This window comes from Balaenoptera musculus, chromosome 6 (genome assembly GCF_009873245.2).
Source record: "Balaenoptera musculus isolate JJ_BM4_2016_0621 chromosome 6, mBalMus1.pri.v3, whole genome shotgun sequence".
Classification (NCBI taxonomy): domain Eukaryota; kingdom Metazoa; phylum Chordata; class Mammalia; order Artiodactyla; family Balaenopteridae; genus Balaenoptera; species Balaenoptera musculus.
The window spans coordinates 25,988,857-26,001,678 of record NC_045790.1 but is presented as its reverse complement, the minus strand read 5'-3'; the positions used below and the strand labels follow the sequence as shown (position 1 = coordinate 26,001,678).

General features: G+C 34.5%; 1 protein-coding gene across 1 annotated transcript in view; it reads left to right on the top strand.

The window, feature by feature from the left end:
* ZNF484 (zinc finger protein 484) overlaps positions 1 to 7,082 on the top strand; it is a 28,712-nt gene extending 21,630 nt beyond the window's left edge. Inside the window, exon 6 of the mRNA XM_036856020.1 lies at positions 3,553 to 7,082. Within this exon, the coding sequence (XP_036711915.1) occupies positions 3,553 to 5,780 (2,228 nt within the window). The 3' untranslated portion in view covers positions 5,781 to 7,082. The remainder of the gene's footprint in view (positions 1 to 3,552) is intronic.
* Positions 7,083 to 12,822: the final 5,740 nt, after the last annotated feature.

Genomic DNA, 12,822 nt, shown 5'->3' with positions numbered 1-12,822 from the left:
TATCAACACAGAGTTTAAATACATATAATGTACACACAGACCTTAGCAGTGTTCATAAGATTTTAAACAATATAAATAAATTATAATGCTCTGTAATATTTTTAACCAATTGAAGTTGGAAGTTATTGGCATTATGGGACATATGTAAAGGACAACGCCTTCCTTAAAGTGACCTAGACCTATCTATGTGTCTCAGATTGAATCATGTGTCTCAATTCTGGCATAAGCCATGACTGACTCCAGAATCGTGAACAAGTCTTAACCTGTCACTGTTGGTTGTGTGTCTCAAGGAGGCATTGGCCCCCATTGTATACAGCTTTCAGAGGAACAACTGATACCTTACACATATAAGGGCCCATCAGGTGGCTGCTTGTGTGGAGGAAGAGCAGTTACAATGCAGCATGCTGACAGCAGATGGCACACCTTTCAAAATTTTGTCATATTTTATTGTGCTTTTTGCTTTTCCCTGTGACTCATCTTCTCAAACAATTCTTTATGCTCTTTCTACGAATTTTTCTCTTTTAGAAAATATCAGTTAGATGCCCTCCTCCTTTTACTTTCCAGTGACATCACCAAAACCATGTCTGTATTTACTTATGCCCGGATTATTCTAACCCTATTTTGATGTGCTGTTTCCTTTTTTTTTAAACTTTTTTTCTTAGATGCTGATTAAAATATTCTGCTTATCTTGTCATAGCTATATGGTGCAAAATATTATCTAACATATGACAAATTCCTCTCTCAATGGGTTTATAAACTAAAGGAAGAACATGCCTCATGTTTGCAATTCACATTTATCTTTGTTTAGTTTCCATAATCATGTTTACTTTGTTTTAACATTTTCTTTAATGATCCCCCTGCATCTGACCCTTTACTTTCTGACCTATCTGCCTATTCAGATAATCCACATACTTATGCTTTGCTCTCAGGTTTCACTTACTCCTTGAATTGGACCTAACTATTACAGCATACATTGCTTTTTCCCTTTTCTAATTCTCCAACCCCCAGAAATTCAGAGAAAACGACATTAATTTGTGTGATAACTGAGTCTTTTACCTCATTTTAAAAATGTTTCCTTAGAGAATAGTTAGTGAAATTAACTTCCTTAATTTATGTGATAGGCAGAGGAGGTTATTTTGTGCTGCTTCAGAGGGATTTGAAAATTTTTCTGCTAGGAGTAATTCAAAGGGCCAATAATTGTAATTAGAAAGGGAAGATAACTGCAAGAAATGTTTAAAATTTCAGGCTTTGAGCATTAAGCATTTGTTATTGTACAAATCTATGCCGATTAAATATGACTATGAAAGGCTCAGAAATATCTGTGTTTGTTTTTAAGTTAAAAGAAAAGAGAGCCCTCCTAGAGTTGTGCTGAGATTTGAGATTCATTTTCAGAGCATAGAACCCTAAATGATCCATGAAGAAAATGAATTTTGAATAGGAACAGAGGATCAGAAAAAGGAAGCTTAATGGGGAAAAGGAACAGAATATATGTTTGGATTCAGTAATAAAATAGACTTTAGTGACTGGTGGAAAGATAGCTTGCATACATTCATTTTATTGGCCTGAATTATGACTCTGTATTTTATTGAATGAGTAATTCAATGTGTGACAGAGGAATTATGGATAAACTTTTTACCACAGGAGCAAATTTTTTACATTGAACATTGTTGGTAATAATGTAAATGTTGTCAGGCGTAGCAATGGGTTTATAAGCTAAAGAAAGTGAAAGGTTGCAAAAGATGAAAATCCGTTTTTAGAAATCAGTATTAGAGGTCCTCAGGATTAATGAAAGCCATTAATGTGCGTGAGCAAAAATGTAATATAAAAATTAAAGAATGTGTTTGGGGACATTACAAGGCCCTAGAGATAGAATGAAATGGATATGAGGTTAGACTGTGTCTATATTCAAGAATAATCTAATTTTTACTTAAATATTTACTGAGAATCTACTATGTCTTACACACTATTCCAGAATTTGGAATATTAGTGATTCTTATTCTGGGCAAGAATGGTATATTGGAGTAAAACTAAGCCCCTGTCACTGAGAGACCCCCAAGAAACAGTGACTTAGAGAATATAAACATTGACCCATCACATGACAGTTCCAAAGTGAGTGGTCCAGGTCTGCCAGGCCACTCTGCTTCCAATGACTATTTAGGGACAGACTTTCTAGAAAGTCATTGCACCATCATCTCCTAGAGCAGGGGTCAGCAAACATCTTCTGTAAAGGCTCAGAAGTAAATATTTCAGGCTTTGTGAGGCATGTGATTGCTGTCATAATTACTCAATTTTGTTTTGAAGCCCCAAAGCATCTATAGACAGTACATCAATGAATGGATGTGGCTGTGTTCCAATAAGAACTTTATGGACATGGAAATTTGAATTTCATATAATTTTCATGTACCATGAAGTATTACTCTTCTTTTGTTTTTCAACCATTCAAAACTGTAAAATCCTTTCTTAGCTTTTGGGTAGAGGCCTGGATTTAGCCTGAGGGCTGTAGTTTTCTGATCTCTGCCTTGCGCATTGCCAGCTGCAAGTCTGGAATATAGCCAGTGGGAAGAGAAGAGGGTTTTGGGAGACACACCCACTTCCTTAAGACCTTGGCCTGATTACAACAAATATAATTTTTACTCCCATTTGATTGGTGATAACTGAATTACTTGGCTTTACCTAATGACAAATGAGGCTTTACAGACCTATTGTTTTGAGGTAGACACATGCTTGGCTACAAGCTTAATGCTGTTGAAGGAAGGGGACAGATTTTGATGGACAACTTTCAGTCTCTGCTTCAGAGTTGGCCCTTTTTGCTGTTATATTCTTTCTATTAGATGCATGTATGTGCACCCCAAACAGGACATAAAGAATTGAATCATATACATACATTTATTGTTTGTAATGGTAAAGCTAATTCAGGATGACTGAGGCTACAATAGTTTTCTAAACATAAATCAGTTGGTATTTAAGGCAGAGTGGTTAATAGGGAAAAGAGAAAGCAGGGAGATTAGGATTTATAGATGAAGGATAGTAAGAATCTAGACTCAGAAACACTTCTTTTTAGCCACATAGTTTGTCACTTTGTTCCTCTGACACCTTATTATGTAGTTCTGCTACATGCACAGAACTGATATACTTCAGTTTGAATCTCATCTTCCCCAATTACTAAACATTTGATTTGGACACACTATTTAACTCTTCTGTGGCTCAGTTTCCTCATCTGTAAAATAGGGACAATAATAACACCAATAGCAAAAGGTTGTGATGATGTTTAAATGAGTTAGAACTTGGAAAAATGCCTGGCAAATCTAAATGCTATTGTTTATCAGACAGTAAATGTAATGTTAATGCTTATTTTATTATTGCATATTATTATATATAAAGAGATTACTACACATATATTTATTCATATTTTTTATATTTATCTATATTTATTATTATGTTTATATAAACCTCTTTCATTTCTCTGTGTTCACCCTGCATCCACTCTATGTATCATCCCTTCTGTGTTCTGCTAACTGTTCTTTGTGTGTTTTATTTTATTTTATTTTTTAGATCAGGGTATTGGTTTTGAAACGTCACAACAGGGAATGTCTGAAGAAGTTTCAATCCAGTTTGAAAGAATTAATCTCTTCACAAGAGATGACCTGTATTCCATTTTAGAAGAATTGTGGCAAGATGATGAACAGACAGGGAGATGTGAGGAAAACCAGAACAAACATTTAAGTCATGTTGCCTTCATCAACAAGGATACACTAACTAATGAGGGAGACTGTGAATATGATAAAGACATTAGGAAAATATTTCATGTAAACACATACCTTGTTTCTTCAAGAAAAAGACTCCATAACTATGACTCATTTCAAAAGAGTTTGAAGCCTATTGTAAGCCTGTGTAATTATAATAGAAACAATGCAACAGAAAATTTTGATAAGATTATTGGATATGATAATATCTTTACTCATATGAATTCTCATACAGAAATGAATGCTTGTGAATATAATCAATGTAAGAAACTTCTGAGTCATAAGCAAACTCTCATTCAACATCAAAAATTTCATGGGGAGAACCTCTATTTATTTTCTGATTGTGTAAAACTTTCCACCCATAAGTCACACCTTTTTGTGCATCAAAGGATTTATACTGAAGAGAAACATCATGAGTGCAGCAAATGTGAAACAGTCTTCACTCGGAAGTCCCAATTTGCTGTACCTCAGGTTTATACAAGAGAGAAACCCTATATATGCACTGAATACGGGAAGGACTTTTCCCTCAATTCAAACCATGAGAAAACTCCTCACACTGAGGACACTGATTGTAAATGCAGTCCACATGGAAAAGCCTTTATCCAAAAGTCAGATCTGTTCAGACACCAGAGAATTCATACTGGAGGGAAAAAAACCTATAATTATAATGAATGTGGGAAAAATGTCTCTCAGAATTCAAACCTCAATATACATAAAAAAGTTCATACTGGCGAGAAACACTTTGAATGTACTGAATGTGGGAAAGCTTTCACAAGGAAATCAACACTAAGTATGCATCAGAAAATTCATACAGGAGAAAAACCCTATGTATGTACTGAATGTGGGAAAGCCTTTATCCGGAAGTCACATTTTATTACACATGAGAGAATTCATACCGGAGAGAAACCTTATGAATGCAGTGACTGTGGGAAGTCCTTTATAAAGAAGTCACAGCTCCATGTGCATCAGCGAATTCACACAGGGGAGAATCCCTTTATATGTTCAGAATGTGGGAAGGTCTTCACCCACAAGACAAATCTCATTATACACCAGAAAATTCATACTGGTGAGAGACCCTATATATGTACTGAATGTGGGAAGGCCTTTACTGATAGGTCAAATCTCATTAAACACCAAAAAATTCATACTGGAGAGAAACCCTATAAATGCAGCGACTGTGGAAAATCATTCACCTGGAAGTCACGACTCAGGATACATCAGAAATGTCATACTGGAGAGAGACATTATGAATGCAGTGAATGTGGGAAAGCATTTATTCAGAAGTCAACACTGAGTATGCACCAGAGAATTCATAAAGGAGAAAAACCCTATGTTTGCACTGAATGTGGGAAGGCCTTCTTCCATAAGTCACATTTTATTACACATGAGAGAATTCATACTGGAGAGAAACCTTACGAATGCAGTGATTGTGGGAAATCCTTCACAAAGAAATCACAGCTTCATGTACATCAGCAAATTCACACAGGAGAGAAACCCTACAGATGTGCTGAATGTGGAAAGGCTTTTACTGACAGATCAAATCTCTTTACACACCAGAAAATTCATACTGGTGAGAAACCCTATAAATGTAATGACTGTGGAAAAGCCTTCACTCGGAAGTCAGGCCTCCATATACATCAGCAGTCTCATACTGGAGAAAGACATTATGAGTGCAGTGAATGTGGGAAAGCCTTTGCAAGAAAATCAACACTAATTATGCATCAGAGAATTCATACAGGAGAGAAACCTTATATTTGTACTGAATGTGGGAAGTCCTTCATCCAGAAGTCACACTTAAATCGACATCGGAGAACTCATACTGGAGAGAAGCCCTATGAATGCAGTGACTGTGGGAAGACCTTTATTAAGAAGTCACAACTCCTTGAACATCATCGAATTCACACAGGAGAGAAACCATATATGTGTGCTGAATGTGGAAAGGCCTTCACCATCAGATCAAATCTTATTAAACACCAGAAAATTCATACTAAACAGAAACCCTATAAATGTAATGACTTTAGGAAAGCCTTCAACTAGAAAGCACAACTCAGTATACATCAGAAATCTGATACTGGGGAAGTAGAATGCTCAGTGCCACAATCATGGTGTGGGGATAAAAGTTTTGAGGAGCTATAGCTTGACTAAGAAGCAAGAGGTAACCAAAGTCACTTTATCTAGTCAGAAGTATGAATATCTGGATCTCATAACTGACGTCCAGTTTTATACATATGGGGAGACACTCTGGAGAAAGTGTTTAAGCAGTGTTTAATGGCCATGCTTGGTTACTTGGGATTGTCAAGCCCCTGCAAATAACAGTACATATGGAAGGAGATAACTTGGCAATCTTTCTTGTTTTACATTTTGGATAAGCAGCTTTATAAGTCAGGGCTGTTGAGTTTTTCATGCCCTGCATAGCAAAAATATTCAATGTTGACCAAAGGAATTTCTTAATGAACAGTGTTCTTAGAACAGTTTCTTAGAACAGTGTTCTAAGAAAAATTTTCATAGTCCAAGCACCCTAAGGACACTGAAATCAAGGCAACAGTATAGACAATTCAGGTCTATAATGAAGAAAAGCTAGAAGTTTTTGTGAAAATTGACATTAAAGGCACAAAGAAGGACTCTACTTTTTTTTTCTTTGGGAAGTCAGTATTATTTATTGTTTATAATGTTTATCAGTGTGTGGAAATTTGGATTAGTAAATTTAAAATTTACAATTTGACTTTGAGATTGGCAAATCAGAACCACAGACTTACCTGAATATTCACAGGCATCTTTAGGTAACCAATATGTTCCCTCGTTTACTAATTCCCTGCCATGGCAGCAGATAACTCATGCCCAAGAGGTATAAAGTGCTCCCAGCCTATATCCCAAAAGTTATCAGTGATGTAAGCAGCACCCCATAGACTACCTGTCACACTAGAACTGGCCCTGAGATCATGGAATTTAGCACTCTGCTAAATCTGTAGCGCAGATTTAGCACTCTGGATTCTCAGCATCTTCCACAGAAACCCCTACTTTTTACTGATTTCTGTTTGAAAAAGAGACAAATTAAGAAAATGAGTTTTAAAACCTAGAATTCTTTCCTTCCAATTTTGTTAATGCATTCTCTACATATTTATTATTACATACTAGGTTATTATGAGGCAATTGTCTTGAATTTGAACTTGTATTCTTAGAAGATAGTTGCACATTTGGAGGAGTACTCCTATTTCCTTTCAATCTCTACAAATTAATCAATTGTGTTTCAAATCCTCTGTATTCTTAAACTTTTTTTGATCTTTTATTCTATCAGATACTAAAAGAATGTGTGTACTAATCTCCCAGAATAATTGTGAATTTGTCTCTCTTTTAGAGCTACCAGTTTTTGTTTTATATATTTTAAGTCTTTGTCTTTACATACATTCATATTTAGAATTGTTATACTCTTTCTGGTTAGTTGAAACTTCATCATTATAAAATGTCTGTTTTTATCTCTAGTGGTGCTTTTTGTCTCAAAATTTACTATGTAAGATATTAATACAATATGCATACTTTACATATTAAAGGCTAATGTAAATTAGTACACCACTTTCTGTATAAGGTGGAGAGTTAGAACATTAACTTTATTTCCTTCTTGACTTATATGGTATTGGTAGCATGCATTTTAATTCTGAATGTAGTTGACACACTCAATCATTACTGTTTCAGAGTCAATATGCATTTAAATTAATCCATATATTTGCCCTTTTTGTTACTTCTTCCCCTTCTTGCTCTTGAATTTTCCTTCTAGAATCATTTTTTTTTCTGACTGAAGAACACTTTTTAGTATTTCTTTTAGTGTATGTTTGCTAGTGACAAATTGTTTTCATTTGTTGGAAAATGTCTTAATTTTGCCTTCATTTTTAAAGGATGTTTTTACTGAGTATAGAATTCTAAGTTGGCAGTTATTTTCTATTAGTATTTTGAGATATTTTGTTATGATTTGTATTTCATTGTTTTGTTGAAAAGTAAGCTTTCAATCCAGTGTCCTTTGAAGGTTATGTTCTTTTTAAAATTCTTCTTTTCTCTCACTCCTTTAAAATCTATGTCTTTGTCTTAGGCTGTCAACAGTTGGACAGTGATATGCTTAGGTATGATGTTCTATGTATTTATCCTGCTTGGGGTTTGCAGTGTTTTTAAAATCTGGAGCTTAATGGTTTTTTTCTTTGGGTTTTTTTTTTTTTTTTTGCACATTTGGGGAAATTTCTAGCTATTATTTATTCAAATTATGCATTTACTTCATTATGTTCCTCCCCTTCTCCTAGTGATGACCCCATTGTCTAGATCCCAATAGTATTTTTCTGTTGACTATTGTTTCTTTTGAGTTTTGGTGATGTCTTGTCTTCTCATATACCTGGTGATTTTAAATGAACTGCTTAGACACTATATATTAAAAATTGTAGATATGATTAGATTGTCTGGATGATATCTTTCAGAGAGGATTTCCTTTGCTTCTAACAGGGGACCAGCCTAGGAACATGAGCAATCCCTGATTGCCTTCATCCAATCATGTACTGAGATTATTCGAAACTGGGCTGCAGTCCCTGTGAAGGCTTGTCTATTTTTTATCACTCTTATTCTTAGGGGATACCCTCAAGACTTAGGACTTTGGGAGATTTATCAGGCCCCTCCTCCTTAGAGGGAACTTAATTCTACTATTTGTCCCTTTAGTCCCATAAGTTTGTCAAAAAACTGTCTTAAGCTTCTCTTGCCCAGTATTTGCTTTAAGAATTAGCAAACACCTCTTTTTAATAAATAGTTCCAAATTCCAGAGGTTATGTCTTTAATCTTATTCTTGCAGTTTCTCACTTCCTTGGTGCTGTCACAAACCTAAACGTATTTAATATTTTCTTCCACCTTTTTTAGTTCTCAGAGGGAGTACTGGTACAGACCACCTACATTGCCATTAACAGAAGTTTTCGATTCACTGAGATAGCTGTTGCTACTTAAGGAATGCAGAGTCCAGAAATATATTTTTTTTAATTACCAAAACTCTCCAAACTTTCCAAAAAATGAAAGTGCTCTGATTTGCAACATGACTTTATTCCCAATTTTTGTTGTTAAAAGTTAAGGCATTCACTCTTTTGTTAAACACTTTATAAACTTTGATACATATGAGAAAATTACTTCTGGTAGTGTGAAATTTTATTACGGTAGCTGCCAAACTTTAGCAAAAGGAGGAGATTGACTAAGAGCCTCTCAGATTCCTTCTTTGATAGTATGCCCCCCCCACCCCTTTGGATAATTAATAGAAAATTAAGTTAATGAAAACTGGTGTTAAGAGCCCAGCGGTTTGATTCTCAACTTTTTTATTCTCAGGTACATTTTAAAAAATACAATTCTACATTACCAAGCCAAAAAAAAAAAAAAAAAAGATACTTTACTTTTCGTAAACACACAATTAATCTCTAGGAGAAAGGAAGAGTGTTTTGTGGACCTCCATGTATCTCAAGGGATACTTGGGATTTGATTGAGGAATGGATGGTGGAAAATTATCAGTGGAATATGAGAGCTAAATCTTAAGTAGGTAAACCCCAAGGTCAGTATAAATTAATTGGGGGAAATGTGGAGTATAGACTTGACTTGGGAAAGTAGTGTGAGTTAGCCATATCTTTTTTTTTTAAACATCTCTATTGAAGTATAATTGTTTACAATGGTGTGTTAGTTTCTGCTATATAACAAAGTGAATCAGCTATACATATACATATATCCCCATATCTCCTCTCTCTTGCCTTTCCCTCCCCACTCCCTATCCCACTCCTCTAGGTGGACACAAAGCACTGAGCCGATCTCCCTGTGCTATGTGGCTGCTTCCCACTAGCTATCTGTTTTACATTTGGTAGTGTATATATGTCCATGCCACTCCCTCACTTCATCCCAGCTTACCCTTCCCCCTCCTCATGTCTTCAAGTCCATTCTCTACAGCTGTATATTTTTATGACAGCACTATAATACAGTTCACTTGTATTTAGAGCAAAACTATTTTAAGACAGTTTTACAATATAAATTTTTAAATTAAAAATGCACTTTATATTAATTTTTCAAAAAGGAATCTTGTTCTGTGAATTCAGTAAATGTAAAAATGGTCACTCGGACCAGTATTTAATTATACATCAGGTAATTCATAGGGGAGAGTACTTCTTTGATTAAATGTGGGTAGGGCTGCATTCACAAATCATACTTCATTACAGAAACTCATTTTGGAGAGAAAAACCTATAAAAGCAGTCACTAGAAAACACTACACCTGGAAGTTATCAGAAAATTTCTGCTAGAGGAAGAAAAATGCACTAAATATGGGAATAGGTTCATTCAGAAATCAGTTTTCAGTATTCTGTATTTATACACAAGTAAAATTGTGTATTTCTTAAAAGTGAGAAAGTATTCTTACACAAGTCAGAATTATAAATTATTAATTACAAGTTATTCATACTACAGAGAGGCCCTATGATATTGTATATTGTATGTTATATGTCAAAAAGTCTTTGTCCATGAGTTACACCTTACTGGACATCAGATAAATAATTGAGAAAAATAAGTCTTCTAAGAATACATCATTTTCTTAAAATGTCACAAAATTCATAGTGGGAGGAAACTATATATTTGATACAGTGGAAGAAGCCTTCCTATAGAAGCAAATTCCTCAAGAAATATGATTCATCTTGTTTATTGCTTTAATTTCATGCCCATGTCTCTAGAACCAGTGGGGACAAATAGGTCAGTCCAAAAATCGCCTTTCTTTTAATTAAAAAAAATACTTAAAGACACATATGTGCACACACATAAAACTTTGTATAAATGTGACTTATAATATATTTTATCTCTTGAATTTTGTACTTTCTCCACTCTCAGCAACTCCAGCCATCAACAGTGTGTCAACAGATAAGCAATGCTGATGAACTTCTTTTATTTTTCTTTATACTCATAACCATATATAGACACATTAATATGCTATCTGTGCACACATATATGAGTGTGTGTTTCAATTGTCTTAATATGGGATTATACACACATTTTTGCATCTTTTGCACTCAACAGTACTTTTAACCAGCTGAAGAGTCCATGGTGTAGACATGCCATAATTTGTTCAACCACTTTGCCACTGTTTATTGACATTTTTGTCACTAGGAAAAATGATCTGATAAACATCTTCAAGAGGTGACATAGCATAATAGGTTAGTGGACAAGCATAATCATGTCCTTACCTACTGGAGGTTTTTTTTTTCCCCCTGTAAGAGTGAGATTGATGGATTGAATTGTGTTTTCTTATTTTAATATATGTTGCCAGATTTCTCTGGAATAAGACTAGCGTTTCATATTTCTAACATTAGTATAAAAATGTGCCCTTCCCCTGTATTAAAAGTAGCTGTTACTCTTTAACCTTGAGGAGTTTTATGATTTCAAAGTGATAGTTTTATTTTAATTGACATGACCTCTTTAAAAGTTCCTTGGCCACTTTGCTAATCTGCAAAGTTGCCTTTATAAACCATCCTAAATTTTTCTTTTTGGATTGTCTTGTCAATTTGTAACAGCTTTTTATGTTCTAAAGGTAGTAACTCCTTTTAAAAAAAAAGCCTATTGTTTGTCTCTTGACTTTGTATATGCTATTTTCCCATTCACGTCTTATTTTTTACATGTTTAAATATGCCCATCTATTCTTCCGCAGTTTCTGAATTTCTAGTCTTAGTTAAGCTTCACATATTATAAGATTTTTAAGTGTTTGTGAGGTTTTTTGTATACTTTGTATATCTTTTTTCTTGGATATGGATAGTCACTTTCACAGTTGTAGACACTGTTGGTTTGCTGAGCAATTCCAATACTCCTCTCTCACTGCTTACTCCATTAGCATCTTTTGAAGCTGGTAGTGGCCAAGTGAACTGACTCAGGCCAGGAGAAGCAAAACACTGGTAGTTCTGGGAAAACCTTTGCTTTCCTAAAGAAAAGGACAGACTTAGCTGCTGTCATCAATTTACCCTTTCTTCCTTTTACATGATGCCTGGGGCAGAGGCAACATTTTCTCATAGGGGAGAGGCCAAAAGAATCAGAGACATGTCCTGACATATATTTAATCAACACTAGCAGCAAGTTACCTCCTGACTTTTGCTATGTGATAAAAATAGACATGCTTTGTATAAACCATTCTATTTTAGATTTCTCTTGCATGGGAAATTATGCCTGAATTTATTCAGGCATCAAAATTTATAAAGTAGTCCATCTTTTCTCTATTAAAATAAATAGGAAAGATTTTTTAAAACCCCAGTAAACTAGATACCCCACAGAAACCAAAATGAAGTAGACAGATACCAAAATTAAACAAGATGTGTAATGAGTAAAAACAACCACAGATACTGGGTCAATCAATAGGACCAGAAGAGAATACTACCAAGAGTAAATGATTTCCTAGCAACACATACTTGATCAAAATTGAAAAAGAAAAAAGTGAAAAAAGTCAATAATCATAAAAAATTGTTAATGTCATTATAGAGCAACCATTTAAAATGTACCGGGACCATAGGAAAATACTTCTTAGATAGGACACACAAATAATGAACTATAAAAGAAAAAATGTTAAGTTTGACTTTTCAAAATTAAAAACTTGTCCTTTGAAAGGCACTGTTAAGAAAATGAAATGGCAAGATACAGAATAGGAGAGAATATTTGCAGTAGACATCTGACAAAAGATTTGTATTCTGAAAATATAAAGAAATTTACAACCCAATTGTAAAAAGGCAGATAACCGCACCCCCCACACACAAATAGCAGCAAATTCAAATAGAGATCATTCATGAAAAAGATATGAAATAGCCAATAAGGACAAGAAAGGATTTTCAACGTTAGCCATCAGGGAAATACAAATTAAAATCACGAGACACCTCTATACACTCATTAAAAACACTAAAAAGGATTGACATCATGTGTTGAAAGATGTGGAGCAACTGGAACTCATACATGGCAAATGGGAATATAAAATGACACAAACACTGTAAAATAGTTTGGCAAATTCTTAACAGTTAAACATACAACTACTATACAACACAGCCATCCCATTCTTATATTTAA